Source organism: Pholis gunnellus (assembly GCF_910591455.1).
Source record: "Pholis gunnellus genome assembly, chromosome: 24".
Taxonomy (NCBI): domain Eukaryota; kingdom Metazoa; phylum Chordata; class Actinopteri; order Perciformes; family Pholidae; genus Pholis; species Pholis gunnellus.
In genome coordinates, this window is record NC_136551.1 from 1,194,483 (window position 1) to 1,203,920 (window position 9,438).

General features: G+C 43.1%; 2 protein-coding genes across 2 annotated transcripts; one reads left to right on the forward strand and one right to left on the reverse strand.

The window, feature by feature from the left end:
• The first annotated feature begins 551 nt into the window (after positions 1-551).
• bzw1a (basic leucine zipper and W2 domains 1a) lies at positions 552-4,693 on the forward strand. Its single transcript, XM_079185537.1, has 12 exons — positions 552-653; positions 1,561-1,634; positions 1,722-1,898; positions 2,015-2,109; positions 2,216-2,281; positions 2,378-2,513; positions 2,636-2,745; positions 2,836-3,006; positions 3,199-3,345; positions 3,483-3,621; positions 3,713-3,835; positions 4,037-4,693. The coding sequence occupies exons 2-12, from the start codon at positions 1,571-1,573 to the stop codon at positions 4,066-4,068; spliced, it is 1,260 nt and encodes a 419-aa protein (XP_079041663.1). The 5' UTR covers positions 552-653; positions 1,561-1,570; the 3' UTR covers positions 4,069-4,693.
• Positions 4,694-4,989: 296 nt separating this feature from the next.
• On the reverse strand, positions 4,990-7,442 carry LOC306715579 (basic helix-loop-helix transcription factor scleraxis). The gene is made up of 2 exons (XM_079185993.1): positions 6,768-7,442; positions 4,990-6,111 (listed from the first exon to the last, which is right to left on the reverse strand). Exons 1-2 carry the CDS (start codon positions 7,353-7,355, stop codon positions 6,076-6,078), a joined length of 624 nt encoding a protein of 207 aa, XP_079042119.1. The 5' UTR covers positions 7,356-7,442; the 3' UTR covers positions 4,990-6,075.
• Between the last annotated feature and the right edge of the window lie 1,996 nt (positions 7,443-9,438).

Here is a 9,438-nt window from a genome sequence, read left to right on the forward strand (position 1 = left end):
TTTGAGAGGAGGAAGTTGGGAGCAAGTAAAGAGACATTTGGGTAATTAATATTAGTATACATTAACAGTTCAAGGAAAATTGTGGCTAGTGGTTGAACAATGACACGGATTACTGTTTGTTAAATATATAGTTGTGTGAGGTACTTATCCATAGTTAGTAGATGGCAGTTTGAATTAGAATCGGCAATGAATAAATACAATTAGACTAAAAGAGACTATCTAAAAATATATAAGCATACAAACTACACGTACAGATAGAAAACAGTAATTCAGTTATATTTAAAAATAAATAAATTGCATTGTAAATCTATCAAATTAAATATTCAGTGATACAGTTGTAAAATACGGGACAATAAATACAGTCTACTTATTCTTCCTTGCTCCCAAAAACAATTAAAATAATATACATATATTTATTTAAATATATATATATTATTTTTATTATGTATTTGTATAATATATATATATTTATTTAAAAATATATATTTTATGTTGTTTTTTTGTGGACCGGAAAGCCCCTTTAAATCGCGCATGCGCAGCGGGCGGAGTCTGCGGAAGTCCTGACGGAGAGCTCTTTTGTTCGGGCCGCTGAGAGACTCGACATTGTACTTTCATTCACCTGGTTAAACCGGTTTTTATCTGCACTACTTTCGGTGAGTACTCGTATTTTCGCCTTCTCGCTGCTGTATCGCACCTCGACCTCGTCGCGTAGACACTAATATGTCGTTTTGGAAACCTGTAAAATAACGTTTTTGGGGGGAATGTTAGCTTAGCGTTAGCCACATTGTGGCTAAGCGGCGCATGGTGAGGCCCAGAGCTAACCGATGCTAATGCTACATTTAGCCAGCTGTAGAGTGGAGAATCCTTGATGGTAGCTCTTGTCCTCCACCCCTCACAGATTCACAGAAACACTCCTGATGGAGGTGTTATTTCTGCAGCATGTTTGATTGATTTAAACTAAAAACACAATAGCTCCATTGTAGCACCTCGAGCTGTCTTTTGTCTGTTTTGTCTTCATTTCCGCGTGTTTAGGACATTTTTAAAACCCCCTAATCTGACTCTGACTAAATCAAATACAACAAGTTCCATGTTGTATAAAGATGGAGATAAAATATTCTACATATTTCCAAAAAATCCCCAAAATAAATAGTCTCAAAAAATGTATATTTAACATTTACATATTTAAATATAGGTTACAACTATATTTAATTGAGTCATTAGAAGGCTGATTAAATTCCTTAATAGCTTATAGTTTTTACACACCATGTACAACATATGTCATATATATATATTATTATTTATTTATTGGTTTATTTGATAATAAAAACAATGCTGTAAATGCACCAAGAGGCTATTTTTCATCTGTATGTTACAACGTCAACCTAAAAACAGAATATAAGATTAAATGTGCATTATTACACTACACTGTCAAGTACTTTACTGAGCATATACACTACATATACTTCTATTTGTCTTCAGACTTTAACGTTTAAACTTATGTAAGAATAATTTACAGTCCTCAACCAGGTTCACATCTGTTTAACATCTGTCCTTCTTCAGGGTGTCTTTTATGAGTAATCAAAAGCAGCAAAAGCCGACGCTAACTGGCCAGCGGTTCAAAACGAGGAAAAGAGGTTCGTGCCGTCTTGTCGTCGTATTATTCCTGGAGGTGTTTGTTATCGTTTTTACTGATCCAAACACGTGCGTCCTGTGCTCCGCAGATGAAAAGGAGAGATTTGACCCTACTCAGTTTCAAGAAAGTATCGTACAAGGCTTGAATCAAAGTGGCTCTGATTTGGAAGCGGTCGCCAAGTTCCTCGATGGCACCGGTGGCAAGCTCGACTACCGGCGGTATGCAGAGACGCTCTTCGACATCCTGGTGGCCGGCGGCATGCTGGGTAAGAGATGCGAGATGGATATTAACACTGTTTTGGTGGCGGATGCACAATAATCATCTAAATGCCGCTGCCGTTTTCTTTTTACTGATATGGTCGTTTCTCTCTCTCTCCTGCAGCCCCGGGTGGGACTCTATCCGACGACATGACCCGCACTGAGTTCTGCCTCTTCACGGCACCAGAAGACCTGGAGACCATGCAAGCATATGCTCAGGTAGAAAGCACGAGGACTCCTTTCTGCAAGACGTTTGATTTCGTGCATGCGTTCAAGGACAGAGTTAACTTTGATGTCTTTTTTTTCCCCACAAAAAAAAACCAAGGTGTTTAACAAGCTAATCAGGCGTTACAAGTACCTGGAGAAGGGTTTCGAAGAGGAAATCAAGAAGGTGAGCGTCCTTTTGCTTGTTTTTTAAAAGCTGTAACACAAGTTTAAGCTAAAGCCACACCTGCAGGGTCGTAAACAGTCTTTCTGTGCTCTGTAGTTGCTGCTGTTTCTGAAAGGGTTCACAGAGTCCGAGCGCAACAAGCTGGCCATGCTTACCGGCATCCTGCTGGCCAACGGCAACATATCGGCCTCCATCCTTAACAGCCTCTACAACGAGAACCTCGTCAAGGAGGGTGAGGAGACCGCTTCCTTCTCTTTAGTGTCCTCCACAAAATGTGAATTCTGGCTGCGCAGTCGGCACGAGAGACTGTGTGTTCGGTGAGAGTGACGCGACAAACCCAACGTTTCTCTTTAGGAGTGTCTGCAGCCTTCGCTGTCAAGCTCTTCAAGGCGTGGATCCACGAGAAGGACATCAACTCCGTGGCTGGCAGTCTCCGCAAAGTCGGCATGGACAACAGGCTGATGGTAAAGCAACTGTCCTGCACAAAGTGTCACATTTGTTTTCTAGTTTTGTGTCAGTTTCCTCTTCACATAAACCTCTCTCTGCCCCCGCAGGAGCTCTTTCCTGCCAACAAACGGAGCTGCGAGCATTTCTCCAAGTACTTCACCGACGCCGGGCTGAAGGAGCTGTCCGACTTCGCCCGCAACCAGCAATCCATCGGCGCCCGCAAGGAGCTGCAGAAGGAGCTGCAGGAGCAGATGTCCCGCGGTGACCCTCAGAAGGAGGTGAAACTGACCACTTCCTCTCGTCTGCAAGTTTAACGTGTCGTTCTGAGTGTTTGTTATCGTGTTAAATGTCTCAGTTGGTGAAGGTGTGAATGTCATTGTTCCTGTTTGGTAACAGCTTCACAAACGTCCTCATTATTAACACATTTGTCGGCGTTCAGACGAGGTTTTTAACAACTTTTTTTGGTTCAGATTATCGCCTTCACCAAAGAGGAGATGAAGAAGTCCAACCTCTCGGAGCAGGCCATGATCAGCATCATCTGGACCAGCGTGATGAGCTCCGTGGAGTGGAACAAGAAGGAGGAGCTGGTGACCGAACAAGCCATCAAACTCTTGAAGGTAAGCCACGCCTATAACCCTGACGTAGCTCGCGTGAAGTTAACTGCTGCTGTGAATATCGTGGAAGGTGTGAAAGTAGCAGAGCTCTCTAAAGTACAACAGGAACGACGACATGCTTTGTAACTGTCTCTCCGCAGCAATACAGCCCTCTCCTGAAAGCCTTCACCTCCCAGGGTCTGTCCGAGCTCAGCCTGCTGCTGAAGATCCAGGAGTACTGCTACGACAACATCCACTTCATGAAGGCCTTCCAGAAGATCGTGGTGCTCCTCTACAAAGGTCGGTGTCGCGGTAACCTAAACTCTCTGTTTTAGGATCGCCTTTAACAACTAACCGCGTTGACGGTTTTGTCGTTTTCTCCTCCTCGCAGCCGACGTGCTGAGCGAAGAGGCCATACTGAAGTGGTACACCGACACACACGTCGCCAGAGGGAAGAGCGTCTTCCTCGAGCAGATGAAGAAGTTCGTGGAGTGGCTGAAGAACGCCGAGGAAGGTAAGACGATGAATAACACCACCCTGATGCAATAAACAGGTATTCTGACACGTCGCAGCAGGTAAAGGTGTGTTCATTTAGCTTTTAATGTTGTTGACTTGTATTAATTTAACTGTAATAAGAGGGAGAACATGATTTGGTGCATTTAATAACTTCACGTCGGCAACAAGTTGACGAAGTCTTGATCGGTTTCCTCTGCAGAGTCTCAGTCGGAGGAAGAGGAGACGGACTAAAGCCTCCGATGCCAGATGACCTCTTTTCTTCAACTTTTAGTTTTTCTCAAAAATAGCAGCAGGAGCTTCTTTTCCTTTTACCTCCTGTTGTTGTTGTTGTTGTTGTTGTTTCTTCTTCTTCTGCCCCCCCCCCCCCCCCCCCTCCCCCACACACACACTTCCACCGCTCAAAAAGCTAAACTAAATTTCTAAAGTCCTTATTCGTAAAACGTTTAGTCGTCGTGCCTCACAGTGGAAGCAGAAAGCGATGAATACTCCCGCTCCTTCATTGTTATATTTTGGGTTTTATTGTTGTTCTTTGGATACGAAACATTCCTTGTGACGTCGACGGCCGCTGCTCGTACGATCCACGACGACGATTTGGACTTTGCGTTCTTTCGTCGACGAAACTGCGGTTTTTACCAACGTTTTCCTTTTACTTCTTCTTCTTCTTCGCCCCTTTTTGACTTTTGCCCAGCTCGTGGTTTGGCTGCAGTTGGGTCCTAAACTCCGCCATCTTTCTTGGCTTTCAGGGTATTTACCTGTGTAAGATGCCTCGCCAGCTAACTGGTTATTATTGGTTTCTACGGTCTTCAATCTGATATGAACCGACTTTTTTTATGAAAATAAAGATTATTGAAATGCTTACACTGTGTTCACTGGTTTTAATGTATCAATTATTCATTGTTGTCATAATTATGACTTTAAATGTTTGTTATTGGCCATAACTGGCTTCTTTAAGAACTTAACTTTGTAGGAATGTGATTTACTTTACTCTTTATTTTAGTACATTCAGTCTAAAATCACCTGTAACTGTTAAACAAGTGTTCGTTGACGTAAAGTAGAAACATTTAGAATGTTTGCAGACAGAAAACAAAGCCGCTTTGATATTATTCTCATTTTTATTTGTATTGTACAAAAATACATTTCTCTTCAAGCAGCTTCAATACTTGCGATGTGCAAAGGACACAAACGTCCTGTATTCAAGTACACGTTTATACAGTCAGGTCACACATTAGGTTAGAGGTAGGCCTTCATATTTCATATTTAAAACATCGGTCTGAGGTAGTGTGCAACGTTTCCATCCGTATGTGCTGTATCATAAATATCAAGGGATCCCGTATGTAGAAGGTTTATAGAGTCTCCAGACTAGTGCAGAAGGCAAACCAATGCACTTTACCAAATGTCAAAAGTGATCGTGCAACAATGCAAAAGTAAACATTTAACCATGCTGCAAATGTCTGAAACAGCTGAGAGACAAAGAGGTGAAGTGGTGTCCTGTTCACTTTGAGGATTTTCTAATTGGGAAAACTTTAAAGGCTGAAATAGCGTCGCTGAAACCTGAAATTTTAGTTATTTATAAGGTTTTATAAGATGTCTGATTTCCACCACTGCATTCAGGCAACAATAATTAGGATTCAAAACTATTTTGATTGTTTAAAGTAAATATCAGGTCCAATAAAATGACTTAATATTTACATAAAGCTCTAAAATCTCCTGAGTTTATCCAAAATAACAAAAATCGGCATGCAATCGGCAAGAAAGTTATAAAGTTGCAGGATATGTACACATTTTGGGCTTTTTGTCGTTGTATTCAATCGCGTGGAGTTGTCAGTGTTGATGCAGTTACAGCCGTTCACCACTAGTCAGTTGATGCTCCTTTAAAGTGGGCCTGAATAATCGCGATATGTCTGACGGCCCTTGAACGCATCGTTAGGCCTCAACTGACAGCAACCGCTGCAGTAGCTGCTCTTCAGTTTACTTCATGTGTTTTTTTTAGGAGAGGGTGGGGGGGTAGTTTGTACTATTCGTGGTATCAAAATAGCCCCCCGTCAGGTGCAACTTTACACATGAGCTCAGGTTACAGCTCAACCAAAACACAGCGGCACAGCGACGTGAACAGAAAGTGCTTTTCAGTGTTAATTTCTTTCTCTCGTCCCAAAATAAATATATTTTTATATATATATGTACATCAACATGTAAACAGCATGAAGGCGGACTCCCCCGTCTGTCCGCTGCCGCTTTGCTTCACACAGCGGCCGAGTGCTTCCCTCCATCTCTGAGCTGTGGAGGCAAAGAGAAACAGTACGGTGAATGCACCACGACATGAATCCTAATAACACGAATTTCAGCCCAAAATTTCAGTTATTTATTGATTCATTCAACTGTAATATCTTTATTTAAAGTCTGCTTTAATATATTACTATTATTATTTACAACTCAGTGTTATAAAAGGACTTTAAATCTAAGAAACAAGGTTGATTTGTGTCAGAAAGAGATTTGACTATGAGACAAATGTGTAATAGTGAAAATACAGTTTTACATACTAGTGACATAATATTATAGTCTCTATTTATAACTGCTAAGATGTGCAGACTTCTGTAAACACTTCTGATCCACAATGCCTGTGTGTAAGGGATAGAACTGATCAGTGTCTTTAAATATTAATCATTTTTTAAATATTTGCAGCAGTTTTCCATAAACATGCTGCTTTGTAGTTTCTTTTCATCTCTTTTAAGGTTACTTTGTTATCTACAAACTCTTTCAGCTGTCATGTTCACTTTTACCAAACCACAGTAATCCACCTGGAATTCTATTTCCATTATAGAGAGGATGCGGCCTGCACATTACGCTGCGTAAAAAACCAGCCCCCGAGCATTGTGCAATGCACGAGACACTACCATGTCACCCTGGTGCAACAGGTGCAAGACGCCGCTCACCAGTTTCCTCTGGTTGCCGAGGCAGAAAGTGCAGATGGGCCGCAGCGAGGGCGCGCTGAGCGCCGCGGCGCCGTGCAGGATGCTTGGGTAGCCGAGGCACGGCTGTCCGTCCCGGCAGTCCTCCCCGAGCAGCAGCACGTTGGCCAGGTGTGAGATGTAGCTGGAGGCCAGGCGCAGCGTCTCTATCTTGGAGAGCTTCCTGTCGACGGGCTCGGTGGGAATGAGCGTGCGGAGCGCCGTGAAGGCCGTGTTCACGCTGTGCGTCCTGTCCCGCTCCCGCGCGTTTGCCGCCTGCCTCTGTTTGCTCGCACCGGCGACGCACGCGTCTCCGCCGCTGCCGCGTCTCCGCCTCCTCCTCCGTCTGCCCCTCCGGGAGCCGTCTCCGGCCTCCTCCGATGCCAGCTCCCCGTGGGGGCTGCAGTCCCCGGTGGACTTCCCGTCGGAGCTGTCGCTGCCGCTGTCCAGGTCGTCCAGGTCGGAGGCGAAGCCGTCGGGCTGCGCGCTGCGCTCGCTGCCGGTGGACCTCATCCTGGCTCTGCTCTGGTCGGACTGGAGCTGCTGGGGCCGTGCGCGCGGGCGGCTGCACATCACCTTATCCTGAGGGTGAAAATAGCACCGGGTGGCCGAGCAGCTGCCGCCGATCCGGTGACCGAGGGGGTTTGCGCCGTCCTGCCCCCCGTCGGATCGGCATACCAATGCTAATAAATGACGGCTGCTTTCTGGGTCGCCAGCCCTCTGCGGAAAAGGGAAGACAGGTGGAGCCTAAAGGGAGGAGGGGAGGAGGGGGCACCTGTTGTGTTCTGGAGCAGGCAGGTTTAAATTAGGCTCCCCTGATATGGGGCTGCCTTCAAGGCCAATTTCACTTTAGAAATATTGATATTTCTGGCCAATATTCAGTGTTACATAAAAACAACAAACTCCTCATGCAGGAATAATAGTTTATTAAATGTGTTACATAGTTCAAAACACTTTTCTCTTTCAATGCATTTGCTAAAACACTAAAAATAAATAAAGTAAATGTTATGCTTCACCTTCTTTCATCAATACAAGTGCAGTTTAAATAAACAGAAATGTAAAAATGTGCAGCAGAAAAAGGAAAACGTTCAACTTATTTCACTGGAGCAGAACAAAATAAAATAAGATCAAATCATTTTATAAAATATTTTTAGCAGTGACCTGCCCTCACTGCTGCCCTCCATTAAATATTTATTCTACTATTATTATTATTTAAGTGAAATAGTAAAAGAAAAACTGTATTTTATATTTGTATTTTTTTATATATAATTTGAATGTGATTTAGAGACATATATACTCTTTGTTACTCCGCGATTTAAGAAAAAATCTTCATCTCTGAAACCAGAAAGAAACTATTTTGAGTTACTTTCCATCTTCTGCTACTTTATACTTTGAATTACTAAATATACTAAATTTTGGAATGCAGGACTTAAAACAGTATTTGTACACTGTGTATTACTACTTTTACTTCAGTACTTCTTCATCAAGAAAACGCTGAAGTTTAATGAACACAGTCACTTTAATTATTCCGGTGAAGCCAGTGCTCCTTCAGCACAAATTAAATCACATATATTTCATAGTTTGTCACAGTTTAATAACTAATAACTGTGTGTGTGTTTGTGTGTTTCCTGCCTGTTGGCGTCCAGGATGGAGGGTAACTTTGCTGCCTTGGCCGGCGGCTTCAAGCTCCCATTGAGTGACCAGTCCAGGTGGACCCGTCCCGTCCAGAGTGTGCCCACCCTTGTCCAGTGCCATCTTTGGGGGTGGATATAAATATCTGTGAACGCACGATGCCTTGTCTGCGTTGCTGCAAAAGCTCGGAGCCTCCTTCACATCAGGTTGTTTATTTCATTTCAATCACATCATCAACTTCAAATTGAAAGATGTTGACGTTACAGTTTTTATGTTCTTGATATTGTTGTTTTGCCACCAGAGGGCAGTAAAACCCCAATGATCATTTCTAGAAGCTTGTTTTTATTTGAAACAGGAACAGATTCAGCAGATATACATCGTCCAGGCAAAAACATTGCTTTTATATTTTGGGCTATTTTACTTCCATAACATGTCATCTAGTGGAAAAACATCTAAAATACACATTTCATATATTTGCATCTGTATATTCTCAGAAAAACGTTCTGTGCGTAATCAGCTGTTTCATGGTTGAAGTGTTCACCTGTCTGTCGTGTCTCCTCTCGGTTTGAGACAGACTCACATGGATTACAGTGATGGCAACAAACATCAACAGCAGACCCAGCTGGCTGCTCCTGCTGTGGTCTTAACAAATCAGGAGGAATCCTAATTGGTGCGGAGCTAACGCGGCCTCATTAATCTTTTAATCCTCGTTTCCTCTCCGACCCGCTGGCCGTGAACTTGTCTGGACTCTGGAGCAAAGTCAAATGTTTCTCTGCTGCTGCCCACTCACTGAAAGAATCTCCTAAACAGAACTGTTGTAAAACATTTAAAACATTACGTGATTGTTCTTTTCTTTCATTGAGCTCCAGGTAACTCATCCTTCAGCTGTGACGCTGGTAACAAGGAGGCGGATGCAGCACGTATGAAAGGTGAACTACTGATACCTGATACTGTCATCTTATTATTACGTGTCTTAAAGTCTCAAACTGGAACTTGTCTTCTGACTTTTTCCAACCAAACCTGC

Excerpts from the sequence above, each read along its gene's own strand:
- LOC306715579 (XM_079185993.1), bottom strand. The coding sequence starts at position 7,355 with ATGTGCAGCCGCCCGCGCGCACGGCCCCAGCAGCTCCAGTCCGACCAG. Across the intron at positions 6,112-6,767 it reads TCGGCAACCAGAGGAAACTG|CTCAGAGATGGAGGGAAGCA; the intron begins GTGAGCGGCGTC and ends TTGCCTCCACAG.
- bzw1a (XM_079185537.1), top strand. The coding sequence starts at position 1,571 with ATGAGTAATCAAAAGCAGCAAAAGCCGACGCTAACTGGCCAGCGGTTC. Across the intron at positions 3,346-3,482 it reads AAGCCATCAAACTCTTGAAG|CAATACAGCCCTCTCCTGAA; the intron begins GTAAGCCACGCC and ends GTCTCTCCGCAG. Across the intron at positions 3,622-3,712 it reads CGTGGTGCTCCTCTACAAAG|CCGACGTGCTGAGCGAAGAG; the intron begins GTCGGTGTCGCG and ends TCCTCCTCGCAG.